Here is a 13,871-nt window from a genome sequence, read left to right on the forward strand (position 1 = left end):
TCTTCATGTCCATGTGAAATAGGTGGATATCTCAAATATCTTACATATGCATGGACATGTGAAATAGGTGGATATCTCAAAAAGAGATCTCTATATCGAGCATCGAGAAGGCTAGGGTGGAATCCATCGAAGCCGTATGCTTGCTTGAGAAGCACTTTCCCTCAAGCATTATGACAACTCAAGTCCACTTGCTTGTGCACATAGTTGATGAGGTGGCTATAGCAGGTACCGTTCATAATCGATGGATGTTTTTTCTCGAGCGGTTTATGAAAACTCTAAAGGGGTTTGTAAGACAAAGAGCAAGACCAGAAGCAAGCATGGCAGAGGGATGGCTTGTGCAAGAGTCATTAGTATATATCACAGAGTTTCTTGCATCCACGGATCCTGATATGCCGCAAGCTTGGCACAACAAGGATGATGATCGCATCATTGGCGAGGTCCCCCAAGGAAAAGGGATTGAAAGAAAGATGAGCGAAGAGCAAATGGAGAAATTCAATAAGTTTTGTATCCTCAATAGCCCTGAGATGCAGAAGTGGATTGAGAGATATGAAGTGGCCAAAGCAGAAAGAATAAATGCAAGGACGAGATTCAGAGTAATGTACAGGCGATCACAACCATATCCACGAGATCTGGCTCTTCTCCCTACTCACATGTCACTTGATTGGCTACAACTGGCTATACGTAAAGCCGAACGTGATGGAGAGACAATAAACGAGCGCGAGCGGGAGTTATCATCTGGATGTATGGTGCATGTAAGTTTCTTATCTCTTGATGTAATTAAGTAATTATTTGTGGCAATATATGCTATAAAATAGGTGCATCTTCATTGTTTTAATGATGCTCTTTTACAGTACAAAAAGTACAGTGCATTATGGTCATATGGATGACATTTTCGCATAGAACGCATCGATTCAAAGAGAGTCACGTATGATTGTGGAGTCATGGCTAACTTCACACAAGATAGCCGAGCAAGTGCTTCGGATACCAATCTTCTCTCCTCACAGTTGGATTATTGTGGAACCATACGCGACATCTATGAAATTGATTTCAGACGATTTACTATTTTCATTCTTGATGTAAAATGGTTTAGAACTACTTACAACGGTCCCCATGCAACTGTGAGAAAAGATGGTAGCGGTCTCTTTGCAATAGACTCCACCAAACATTGGACCGATGAAAGTGATACTTTTGTTCTTCCCGAGCACTGTGAGCAGGTGCATACTAATGATTCAATTAGTCGAAGCTTTCGTTTTTTAAGTCCATTGATATATATATAATTGACGACATTTGGCACGTGATTTTTCATCTTCAATATAGGTGGTTTTTCATCCGGATCGTTCTGATCCAAGATGGTGGTACGTGATCCAAGTTGCACCACGAAGAAAGCAGATTTTTGAAGATCGAGATGTGGATATGGAGATGCCACTACCAAATCCGGATCCAATTGATGAATCTAGCGAAGAAGATGTAGATCACCATATGAGGCAAGAAGAAGATGCGCATAATGACATCGCACGGGAGGAGGATGGAGATCACGATATTGACGAGGAAGACAACAATCGTGAAGATCGATCACCACACTTAAGCTTAATTGAAGAAGATGATCAAATACTTTTAGGTGAACGTACGATGCTAGAGTACGATGATGATATAGGAGATCAACTCGGTATAGAGTTGGAGATAGACTTGCTTGGCGCCTTAGACTTGGCTCAAGATGAAACAGTTGATGTAAATGCTCTTATTTAATTTGATTTTTCTCATCTCCAACTTGGACATGAATATATGAGCTTCAAAGGCTTGATGTACATGCTCTCATTTTTTATTTCTCTATGAGCTCAAACATGTATGAAAATTTAAAAAAAAATTTCATTGGAAGAAAATAAATTTTAAGGCTTAAAAAAAAAAAAAAACCTCTCTGGAAAACGTCGCTATAATATAGTCTCAGTGTCGCTATATAGCGACTTTTAAAAGTCGTTATATAGCGACTTTCGTAAAAGTCGCTATATAACGACTTTTAAAAGTCGCTATATAGCGACCATTACTAACGTCGCTATATAGCGACTCTTATTAAGAGTCGCTATATAGCGACGATTTACGACACCCGATTTTTATACCGACGATTAACGCTAGGCGGGCGCTAATCGTCGGTACGTAAACGTCGCAATAGCGTGTGTAGTAGTGCCACACCATATTTATAAGTTTATGTGACCATATTTTAATCACGTGCCATGTGCCCTGAATCCATGTCATCTCACTATGTATATAGAGATAGCACATCCTGATGCAGTAGCGGTTCATCTCCATGTTTAAAAGACCCAATAACTTTTGAATGTACAAAAGACTTGTACTCAAAACACACACCGGATAGAGTAATGTACACCATGGACTAATGGCTGCTCATATGATCCTTTTATTCTCAATCATGTACTCCAGAGAGTCGTATAAAGATTCCATAAGCCTTGACAATAACCCTTAAGCCACGTCTTCTAAAAAGAAACCATAATGTGCCTTTAACGAATGAAATGTTCATAAAGACAAGAATCTTAGAAGGTATGTGCTACCTTTGTAAAGCATTTACCGGGAGTAATACCCCCTCGCGTCTTCTTTCTAGACACGTTTGATGGCCATACTGCAATACACCGACCCCTGTAAGCACGGAGGGAAGGTAGAAGGCCGATAATATAGAAGATATTCTCCTCGTACCACAACATGCAGTAGAACGTCGTCGTATGCTTACACAATCTTCTCAACAAACTCTTCGTAAATCTTTTCTAGACAATTTCCTGGCTTTTACCAAGGCCCGTCATCTTGTCCTGAGCACATTTTAGCCGTTTCACGTAATCATCTTTGTAGATGAGCGGTACTTATGGCTGTTATCACCCAGGGCTGTTACTCGCGAGTGAGAGGAATAGTTATGCTTCTGTTGGATGGTGCATTCTTACCTCGCCTTCACCTTGTAAACCATCTCCTACAATGCTTGCTGTTTCACAACCTTTCAAAATGCCAAGCAACAACCAAGGGAACGCGTATAGCCAGTTTTATAGCCCAAGCCACTGGTCTTACTGACTGAGTCGGGATAAGCTGATGCGATGCATGCATTTTTGTGTAGAGGTTAGCTGACTAATAGTGGCCGAAATGGGTCCCATGTGGCTTACATGCTTAATTCGACTATAGCCGATTACCCATATCCGCTCTTAGGTAGGGTGAAGGGGAATGTGCCTTTTCCATCTGTGTGTGTGAGAGAGAGAAGAGAGAGAGAAGAGAGAGAGAAAGAGAGAGAGATGGTGGGGAGGGACCAGAAAATCATGAATCACGTCACTTGTCACCTAGATTGACTGAAAACGCAACACGTTGCTGTAAACTCACCACCGAATTGAAGTACCCAAACGCTCCAAGCAGCAGGATTTGGATTGAGGAGGTTCGAAGCGCAGTGTCATTCTTTGGAAGAGCTTTCTGCTCTGAGAATGGCATTGCGAGAAAGGATAGAGGCATCGCAGCCTTGGAACCCAGAAATAAAAAGGAACAATCGACTCACGGAATATGCGACAAGAAATGGACTCCCGTGCTATGCAGTTTAAGCGCCTGTCAATTTAAGGAACTCAGACTCATGCAAGAGGGGTGTTGATCAATCTTTTTTTGCCTGCAAGGACTAAGCATTCATTTGGTTTCTTCACTTTCTATGGGAAGTGTGCAAGAATGTAGGGCATTGAAAGAGGAAGAACTACGTGTTGGGTGAGGTTTACAATAATGATGGGTGTCTTTAACAACTGAGACGACGAGGGTTGCCTCTTCCCCCTCCATCGCCGCCTTAGCTCCAAGCCACACAAAGCTGCACCCAGTCTTTCCTACAGCTTCTACAAAGCCTCCTGCCCCCCAGCTCATCGTATCATCACCTGAAGAGTTCAAGAGCGCATTTCTCTGTCACGACTGTTTCGTTCAGGCAATGGAAGCTGCAGTTCTATGGCTAACTGACAACCGTAGTTTCAGTGTTCAATACCAGAGCCATTGTGCCATTTCTAAGACTTTCTCCTACAGTCCATGATCTCTTTTATGTACGATCCCACTTCTACTGTTTGCCTTAAAAAACTAATATGCAGATTTTTGGGTGCCAAAGTCTCTATATTATTGCATGGGAGAGCTGAAACAGCCGTGGCATGGTCATGTTCTGACAGATCTAATAACATTAAAAGAACTCCGCAAAACAAATTCAAACATTGAACTTTATTGAGATAAGATAAACCGTTGAGTAGCCGAACAATACAGCTGAACGCCCTCTCGACCTGCATATAGCCTGAATATTAGATGCACCCTTAGCTTTTCATTCCATGCCACACAACTTTCATCTCTGGAGTGATGGTACTGCACTTGCTTACAAATTAGGTAGGTACATGGTATTTTCAAACCAATTGTATACTGCATTTGCAGCTCGTGTATTTGTAAATACTAATTACATGAACCAGGATAGTTACTCTGCTCTCACTTGAAGCATCTGAAACCATAATATTTGATATCCTCACCTGGAGAATCTACAGCCACGTTTTAAAATATTTGATGTACAATACTTTTCCAATTTGTGCTAGGCAGCAATAGCTTGAAATAATTGCAATGAGGAAACCAAAGTATGAAGCAGGCAAATGCACCATCTTTTCTACCTTTCCCAGCGGTGTGAAGGGAATACTGACTCCCACAATTACAATTAAGGAAGTCACAATCAAAACAGTCTTTGAGGCAGTCTCTTGCAGAAACGGTATCTTGGCAGTCCTCAATGTGTGAATGACTAGAGTCTGGGTCAACAGCCCCTCAATAAACCAGGCTGTTTGTAATAGAGCTTGTTGCTCCTTTGTACGAATGCCATAATACCACCACATTAAGTTGAATGTGGCAATGTCAAATATAGAACTGATTGGACCCATGCATACCATGAATTTAGCAATACCTTTTGCTGACCATTGGCGAGGTACATCGGTATATCCACAGTCCATCTTATCCCAAGGAATAGATACTTGGCTAATATCATACAATAAATTCTGAGTAAGAATTTGTATTGGCTGCATGGGATCAAAAGGGAGCCAAGCAGATGCAACTATGATAGAGAACACATTGCCAAAGTTGGAGCTGGCTGCCATTTTTATGTATTTGATGGTGTTACCATGTGTAATACGACCACGTACTACCCCTGCAGCAAGCACATTCAAGTCTTTCTCCAACAAGATAATTTCTGCAGCATCTTTGGCAACACTAACGGCAGAGTCAACTGACATACCAACATCTGCCTCTTTTAATGCCAAAATGTCATTCAAACCATCACCCAGGAATCCCACTGTATGCTTCTCAGATTTCAGAGCCTGGACCACCGCCAGTTTTTGAAATGGAGTTAGCTTGGCTAAAATTGTTGCTTTCTTCACAGTGTCATGAAAAACCAGACTATCCTGAACAGCAAGCTCAGGCCCAGTGACTACATGATCTGTTGCAATACCCAGATCCCTGCAAATCTTGACCGCCACAGGGAGATTATCTCCAGTTAGAACCTTTATAGCTACTCCTGCTTTTGTCAGAGACTTTATGGCTTCCTTAGCAGACTCCTTAGGAGGATCTGAAAATGCAAGGAAACCCTGAAACAACAGGCCATACTCTTCACCCAATTCGCACTTGGTAACAGAAGGTGCCTACAGTCACAAAGTACCAAGTACTAAATTAATGATTAGCATCTCATATTAGGCATGCCCCATTATAATCTCAAAATGATTGGAAAGATGATATAAATCGTGTATAGAAATATATAAATTAAGGCTTATACCTTATTTGGCAAGTTAACACATTTTGTGGCTACCACCAGTACCCGCCATCCATTTGAATTGAGATCTTGGCCCATTTTTAGAAGAGTATCATGAAGCTCTGCAGTCATCTGTAGCACAGTCCCATCATTTTCACCATCCTGGACGCTTGTGCAAATACTGAGCATTTCCTCAAGTGCCCCTTTGGTTACCAACAACTGTGTCTGATGTGTGACACCTCCTGATTTCTTGCAAGCCTTATCATCGGACTCCATGTCATTCTCCTCCAATATTACAGAGAGTCTGCGGCGCTCGAAGTCAAAAGGGAGCTCATGAATCTTTTTCCACTTTGACACATCCAATTTTTGCTGGAAAGAGTCACCAAAAGCTAAGATAGCCTTATCAATGGGATTTCGTAGCCCCGTTTGAAAAAATGAATTCATATAAGCATACTCAAATACTTGATGCCTGGAAGCACCATGTCTATCTGAGTAATGCACCATCACAACATTGTCAATGGTAAGAGTGCCTGTCTTGTCTGTGCACAAGACATCCCTGTTATGGAATAACAGCCATGTCAGTGCATGGAAATTTTCTTTGACAAGCTGTGCATTGGAGATTACAAAAGTTATGAAATGTCATTTCCCCACTAAACTTACATAGCTCCCATATTTTGGACAGCATCCACCCTTTTGACAATACACTTCTTCTGTGCCATCTCAAAGGCCCCTCGTGCAAGATTAGTATTCACAATCATGGGCAGCATCTCTGGTGTAAGCCCCACTGCCACAGAAATGCCAAACAAAAAGCTGCTGCTCCAACTAGCTGTGGTGATGCCACTAATTATGATCACAAGAGGCACCATTGCAAGCATAAAGCAGACAAGTAAAAATGAAACACGCCTCACCCCATTTTGAAAAGCATTGGTAGGAGTTTTTCTACCAAGTACTTTAGCAACTGTGCCAATGTATGTTTTGTGCCCTGTTGACAGAACCACCCCAGTTCCTTCACCAGAAACTATGCTAGTCCCCTACAAGACACATACTCCAGTCCTTCAATCGTCAGAATGGATAATAAGGCAGAGGTACACTAGAAAACCAGAGAAGGAATACTTGTAAAAGCAAGCATAAAATTCTGACCATGAAACAGATGTTTCTTAGCTCCAAAAGTGGTGTACTTTTATGTTCAAGCACGTCAGCAGCCTTTTCAACTGGCATTGACTCGCCCGTCAATGAAGACTGGCTGTGTTACACAAAACATTGAAGTTTATGAATGCTGAAAAATCTATAGAACAAAGAAGGAAAGATTAGAAACTCAGACTCACCTTACAAGAAGATCTCTTGATGTCAACACACGAACATCACCAGGCAACAAGTCCCCCATGCGAAGTACAACAATATCACCAGGAACTATATCACTCTGATTCAGTTCTATTTCAGTACCCTTCGTCATGGTGTGGTCATGCCTTAGAACTGTAGCACGAGCTTGCACCATTAGTGTCAACTTCAATGCTTCCCTCTTTGTCTTCAGCTCCTGTCAAATCACTAGTATGAATCAAATTGGGAATCCCAAAGCTGTATTATGTAGTGACATAAACATCCAAGTTTCCGAAGAGAGAGTTAACAAAGTTCTTGCCTGCATTCCACTCATATTGAACCATTTAGTAAGGATGTAGCTAGTCTGTCATTATAAGTAGAGGACACTTTTAAAAGCAATTAGTACATACAGACCGGAGCAAAAGCAAGAGGGAGAGCACACAACAAGCATCATCATCTAGGAATCTCCAGAAGAAGACTGGAAAGGCACTGGCAACAAGTAATATATGCCATCTGGGATATCCTGGGAAGACCTGAACCATGTAGATCGAATGCGACAATATGTTAGTTGTAGTGAAAAACTGCGCCAGTAAGTACCAGCAGATAAGAGAGAAAACAAGAGTGAACACCCAGCCGTAACTGTCAGCCTCTGGCAATCCCAGAAGATTGCCAAGGTGTCATTGATCTACCTCAATTTCCACTAGTTTTGGAGTATCTAAAGTACTGCATTTTTAACATCATGATAGCTGGATACCATAAGCTCAATCATGCATATCAGGGATCAGCTTTTCTCTTACCCCCCTGACATCACCAGCATCCATCAATGGGTGTAGAAAACTCTATAAACATATGCCCAGCTGCACACAATCAGACGTCCATTTATTCAAAGGAATTTGGACTGAGTTTTAATCAGAACTTCTAGAGGGAACGAATTGACTAAGTCATCACGAAGGCTAGCACTTAATCATAAGTCTAATAAATAAATAATCCACGCCTTCTTCATCCCAGCTACAACTAGTTCCTAAGTTGGTGCAGAGGAGAACTTGGCAAACATGTCCTGAAATTAGAAGAGAATTATTTCTTGCCGACAATGATAAGTATGACTAGGATGGATTTGTGGCTAGGAGTGAACTTTCTGTTCTATGAAAAAGGATTCAGTTAGGTTGATAGCCCTCATTTGTTTCCGATCCATACCCCAAATTGTACTCTAGTGAGGCTGTCAGGGCTTAAACCAGAGATGGAAATGTTGATCACCTCCCCACTTGTGAGCCCCTAGAGCACCTAGATAGAAGGCTGCGACTGATAGAAAAGTCCAGGAGGCTGTGACTGGTACTGTACAGCAGCAGCAGGTACGGAAGGAGGTGTGGAGGCTACATCAAGCTGCGCAGGTACAAGCCGGAGATGAAGCAGGCTGATAATGAGCTGATTGGCAGCACTGCAGGGCTGGACGGGGGCCTTGCAGTAGGTACAATGCAAGGTATGGAGACTGCAATAGCATTGGAAATACACTATCTACCTATTTTTTGTTGTACCATCTCCCTCATTCTGTCCCAGCCATTCACCTCCTCTTTCTTTTGCATTCACTCTCTTCCAGTGCAGCCAAATCAGTACATTGCTATAAAAATCCAGAGGCAGCTCACTGCCACACTTCCAATGAAAACACACACACACACACACTTTTTTTTGGGGGGTGAAAACTTTGAATGCTTTATATTACAAGGTAGCTATCCCAAAACTGGGAAGCTGAAAAGGTACACACACACACACCCCCACATTTTGGTAATACTTCATATAACTGTGTGGGAAACCTCAAACGAGGCAAAACCCACCATGAAGTACGAAGGAAAAATTACAAGAGCAACACCTGTCAAAAGAGACAGGAGGTCAAGGTAAAAAGGAGAAGAATATGAGATTACATTCCAGCAGGTCGCAACATAAAGACAATATTCTCCAACTTTGATACCCTGTTGAACCAAGAAACCAGATGTGGTGCCATCAATAAAATGTAATTTCTTTTGACATTGCAATTCTTCTTCACATAAGCAGTTCAGATGAAAGTTTTGTTTTGTCAGGGTCAAAAACTTGTTGCAACATGGAATGCATGTCCTCCAGGGAAAAACTACTAATAGGATCATGGGAAGTGGGCGCGTATGCACACGCACACACACAGACACACACACATTACTGAAAGTTGAAAATGAAATTGGGGATAATCATGAATACCATTCAGAACCATTTGGTTGAGCAGGAAAGGGAGGAAAGGGGCAGGAGGCAAAGACACAAGGGAGATGGTGCAGCAGTTTGACACTAGACACTTCAGCTCAAAATACATTCCAGGAAAGCAAATAAATTTCAGGCTCTCTTTGAAGGGAGTGATGGTTAAACCTGGAAGGGAGAAATTCATTCCCATTCAAATTATCTGCATCCACAAGGCTTGTCTAAAAGAAACTTTCCATAGTGATCTATCAAGGATCGACTATCAGACTAATCAGACATGATACTGCCACTTTTGTAATTTTCTGCAAAGAGCACCCACTGATTCTCAAGAGACTTCTAACGGTGACACATTATTCCATCCACGGCCCCTTTTCACCATTTACATATCTCTTGCAAAAGAAGCCTATGACCAAATAAAACAAAATGAATGAAGTCCAAACATCATAAATATTATAAAATTCATTTTAAACTATAAAAATTCCCAGGCGATCATCAATATGTACATAACTGCTGGCTGTCCGGGGCATTCACTATGTATGAACATGGCACATGCATTCAAGGGTAAGAAACCCCTACCTACGGACTTTTATAAACTATATACACACCTTCTGTGAATTTTAAGATGAAAAAAGTACCCCTTCTGTAGGGAAATTTTCAAATTTTTAATTAAAAAGCTCCTTATTATGCATATTTTCTGTAACTTCCCAAGATAATAATTTAACCCTTTTTGTTGAACACACATGCTGTCTTACATATTTCTCAGTGAACTCCCCCGGTACTGGCTGCCAGGAGCATAAGCCCATCTTCAAAACATTCAAACAGTAAATATAATGTTTTTTCTTTCTTAAGAGCTACGAAGGGAGACAAGGTATGCCTAATTTAGCATGGATTTTTGAGAATATTTGGCCTATCTAGAAAAGTCTTAGAGCAAATCCGAATGCTGATCGATAACCTTGGAATCCTCCACTTTTTTGTACTAAGCAGAAACTAATGTCCAAATTTAAAAACAATGTAAGAAAATAAAACGTTACAAAACAAACACAATTTAGTATATACATGCCGTACTTTGCTTCTATGCTACCCACAAAGAATTCTATTGGTGAAGGTTTACCTGTTGAAAACGTAAGCCTACACTTAGGATAATCATGGCACACATAAGAGCGAAAGTCGCCATGTCACTAGTGGCCCCTGAAATAACAGCTAGGGCCAGAAGTATTAAGTTGAATGGATGCCAGAATGCATTCCACAAGATTTGATGCCATTCATTGCCTTTTTGACCTGGCAGAATGTTGGGGCCATATTCCTCAAGCAGCTCTTTTGCCTTTTGAGTTGTGAGACCTGCATTAGAAGCCATTTAAAAGAAACTTTACTTGGTGAGTTTTAAGCCAGCATTGAGACGGGGAGTGGGCTCTCCACCGGTACACCCCCAAGCAGCCCCCCCCCCCCCCAACACACACACAAAATCCAAAAGAAATACATGATGCATGCATTAGACTGTTAAAGATGGATGCCCTTTCTGTTCTCCATTGAGAGCAAAGGACCACAGATGCTTCATCAGGCAGGCCAAGCATGCATGTAATGACTGCTTCAATGCCATAACATTAAAAATGGCAAGCCGAGTAAATGGAACATAAATAATGTTGCGGTATCATTGCTTTTGCAGATACATCATAAAACAACGTGATCCGTTAAACATATGTTGACGTACTAAACCACAGAATGAGTAGACTCGCTTACCATTACTTGATGTATCCATTTGTTTCAACAAGCTAGTGGTGTCCATCGTTGCCTTTTCCCCGAGATAACTTTGCAGACGTGCTTCCGCCCCTGACTCAATCTTCAGAAGAGATGTACCTGGAACATCATCATAATTTCAGGGGTGGACATATTTTATGATCAAACGATATTCCAAACTGCAGGAAATGATACCTCCACCAAAGAGTGCCACAATGGAGTGCCAGATGGACTTTCTCCATTCTACCGTCCCTCTTTGTGACCAGGGAGCCTTTTGCGGGTAACCTATCTCTAAATCGGGTGATATCTCCATGCTGCCCATTATTGACGATTGTAAAACTATTGCAATTCTAGAAATAGAAACCTCTGACAGCGGCTGGCTCCACCACCAACGCAGGAGTCTAAGGTGGGAGCAAAACGTAGTCTTGATATTGGGAGCGCTGCTTGCCCTCCCCAAGTTTAATGCCCTAATTTGCCAGCTCTCTGAAGACCGAAGTATCCACCATCCACCAGTTGTCTGATATCACAAACGTCTCACACAAAGATTGCTGCCAAAGAGCTGGGAAGAAAAAAAGACTACTGGTAGAGAGCAAAAAAGCGCGCCAGCTAGCACCGGAAGGTTCGAGTGTCTAAGGGAGGAAGCAGCTTCATATAATAATTTGAAGGAACACTCGACCAAGAGTTCCGCTTGAATCCAACTTCCTGCCTGGCCCGCTTGCATGCAATGAGTTTGCTTTTAATCGAAACGCCAATAGTACCCAAAGCCGTAGGGGATGGAGATTGAGCTACTGGCAATGATTACGAGCGCTGGCTCAGCTCAATAAGTGTGGAGGCGAGAATAATCTCCTCTGGGGAAGGCTACAGATGAGGAAAAGGTAGCGATACGTTGGAGATACGTGAAGCAGTAGGATGGAATGGTTGAAGAAAGCGAGAGAATCGACGCGATGAAGAGACGATCCAAAGCTTGGTCGTCAACCCACGTTGATTGTTGATTGTTGATGATTTTCAAAAGCGAGGTAGATCCTCTTTAAATAGGGCCCTTCTATTTGTGCCTCCACTTGTCCGTTCTAAACGTGGAAGGCAAAAAAGCCAACAACAACTTTCACAACATAGACGACTCTTTTTTCCCAACCTCGCAAACCTCTTTGAGAGTACGTTTGGAAGAATGTGCATCCCCCTTTCATGTGTCAATGACTGGGTGCTTCAGCTTACAGAAAACGAGGCCCACACTCGTTTGTCTCCAATGCCTACACAGACTTTCACAAGACTTGTGACTGAGATTCATCTCCTACAACATGATTTTCAACCGGGGGGTGCACTACTTGCATACAACATGCATTCAATGTGTAAAATATTTAAGCCCGTTACATCAGAGTACGACATTCTTTTCCCTTTATTAAATTTTAAATTTTATGATTTTGTGAATCGGAAAACCCTTTGTTCATGTTTTTTTTTTTTCAAAATAGAACCTCCCTTTTTTCATGTAATTTGTTGGATTTAAAAACCCCTTATTTTGAACCCAAGTCATATGGCTACATAGTTTAAGTGTACCCTTGGGGTCTTTTCTAGTGGTTGTGAGCAAACATTCTAGTGTGAAGACATCAAAATCGAAGTCAAGGGCTTGAAATTAATAAATAAAACTAAGATGAATCAAGAAACAACCTCGTGCTATTTCTCATCTCTACGTTTCAAATCTCATGTGATTAGCCAATGCATACATGCTCCCTCTGTCCTCCTTTTCTCAAATAAGCAATGTAAAAAGCAAGCAAACCTTAGTACAAAGACCTGAAACCAATGAAAAAGAGCCTCACATATGGAGAATATTAAAGCTAGATGTCTCTTTTCTCGGTGTGCCTCCTTAATAATTTTCCTATGCCCCCTCCTAATACATGTTTCTGTACTAGTCTTGCATACGAGTTTCATTGCTTATGTTGGATACAGGCTTTCACAAGACTTGTGACCGCACTCCTACAGCTTGATTTTTTAGGCCCGGGGTGCACTATTGAAAAATCCATGCATATAGCATGCATCTTGGGGGGGTCACTATGTATGAACCCCATATATCGCGTGCGTTCAAGGTCTATTTATAAAACCCCTTATCTGTGAAATTTTCATTCATAAAACGCACCCTTTTTCTATGCAATCTATTTTTTTCCCAAAATACCTTTTTGGCACCCTTCTGTCTGTGAAAATGTGAGAACAAATGAAATTAAATATTCCCTGATGTTGAACTCATGTGATAGTCACATAAATTATTGAGTGAACCCCCCAAGGCATGCATTTAATAGATCACATAAAACCACCTACTTACTATGCAAATTTGAATTCTACATTTTAAAAAAATTTTCTTCAAGGGCTTATTATTGATACATGTTGCAATAAGAGCCAAGACGAATGAAGAAACAACATCATGCTACTTGTCATCTTTGTATTTCAATCTTGATTCTCACGTGATCAGCCAATGCAGACATGCTCCCTCTGTCCTCCTTTTCTCAAAGAAGCAATGTGAAAAGCAAGCAAACCTTATCCCTAAGGGCTACCAAGACCTGTAGTGAGTAAAATAGATCCTCACATATGGAAACATTAAAACTAGATGCCTCTTGCCTCCTCAATACACGTCATAGGCCCCATCTCCCCCCTCTCATACGGTTAACTAGCTAGAAGAATTTCCCAATAGTTGCACTCTCATGTCCCTTCTAGTCGTCATGGCCACAATTTCATTTGGCTCAATCCTCCTTGAATACACATAAGTGGATGCCTTGTTGATGCCAAAAGTTTCATCCTTTCTTTCATTTGGCTTAGTTCTCCTTTTGTAGACCTCATTATGAGG

The 13,871-nt window shown here is 41.4% G+C and overlaps 1 protein-coding gene across 2 annotated transcripts; it reads right to left on the bottom strand.

The window, feature by feature from the left end:
• Positions 1-4,252: 4,252 nt before the first annotated feature.
• LOC147892626 (uncharacterized) lies at positions 4,253-11,852 on the bottom strand. Of its 2 annotated transcripts, XM_087387009.1 has the most exons (9): positions 11,237-11,852; positions 11,045-11,161; positions 10,586-10,645; positions 10,419-10,495; positions 7,099-7,307; positions 6,914-7,016; positions 6,434-6,804; positions 5,798-6,329; positions 4,253-5,666 (listed from the first exon to the last, which is right to left on the bottom strand). In XM_087387009.1, the coding sequence occupies exons 1-9, from the start codon at positions 11,361-11,363 to the stop codon at positions 4,527-4,529; spliced, it is 2,736 nt and encodes a 911-aa protein (XP_087243135.1). In that variant the 5' UTR covers positions 11,364-11,852; the 3' UTR covers positions 4,253-4,526. The 2 variants fall into 2 exon arrangements, with proteins under 2 accessions (XP_087243135.1, XP_087243134.1); XM_087387008.1 differs by having other exon boundaries at positions 10,419-10,645; positions 11,237-11,850.
• Positions 11,853-13,871: the final 2,019 nt, after the last annotated feature.

Source organism: Dipteris shenzhenensis, chromosome 16 (assembly GCF_047967505.1).
Source record: "Dipteris shenzhenensis isolate YYH24624 ecotype China chromosome 16, Dip_SZ_1.0, whole genome shotgun sequence".
NCBI classification, from domain to species: Eukaryota; Viridiplantae; Streptophyta; class Polypodiopsida; order Gleicheniales; family Dipteridaceae; genus Dipteris; species Dipteris shenzhenensis.

Excerpts from the sequence above, each read along its gene's own strand:
- LOC147892626 (XM_087387008.1), bottom strand. The coding sequence starts at position 11,363 with ATGGGCAGCATGGAGATATCACCCGATTTAGAGATAGGTTACCCGCAA. Across the intron at positions 11,162-11,236 it reads TGTGGCACTCTTTGGTGGAG|GTACATCTCTTCTGAAGATT; the intron begins GTATCATTTCCT and ends ATGATGTTCCAG. Across the intron at positions 6,330-6,433 it reads GTCCAAAATATGGGAGCTAT|GGATGTCTTGTGCACAGACA; the intron begins GTAAGTTTAGTG and ends ATTCCATAACAG.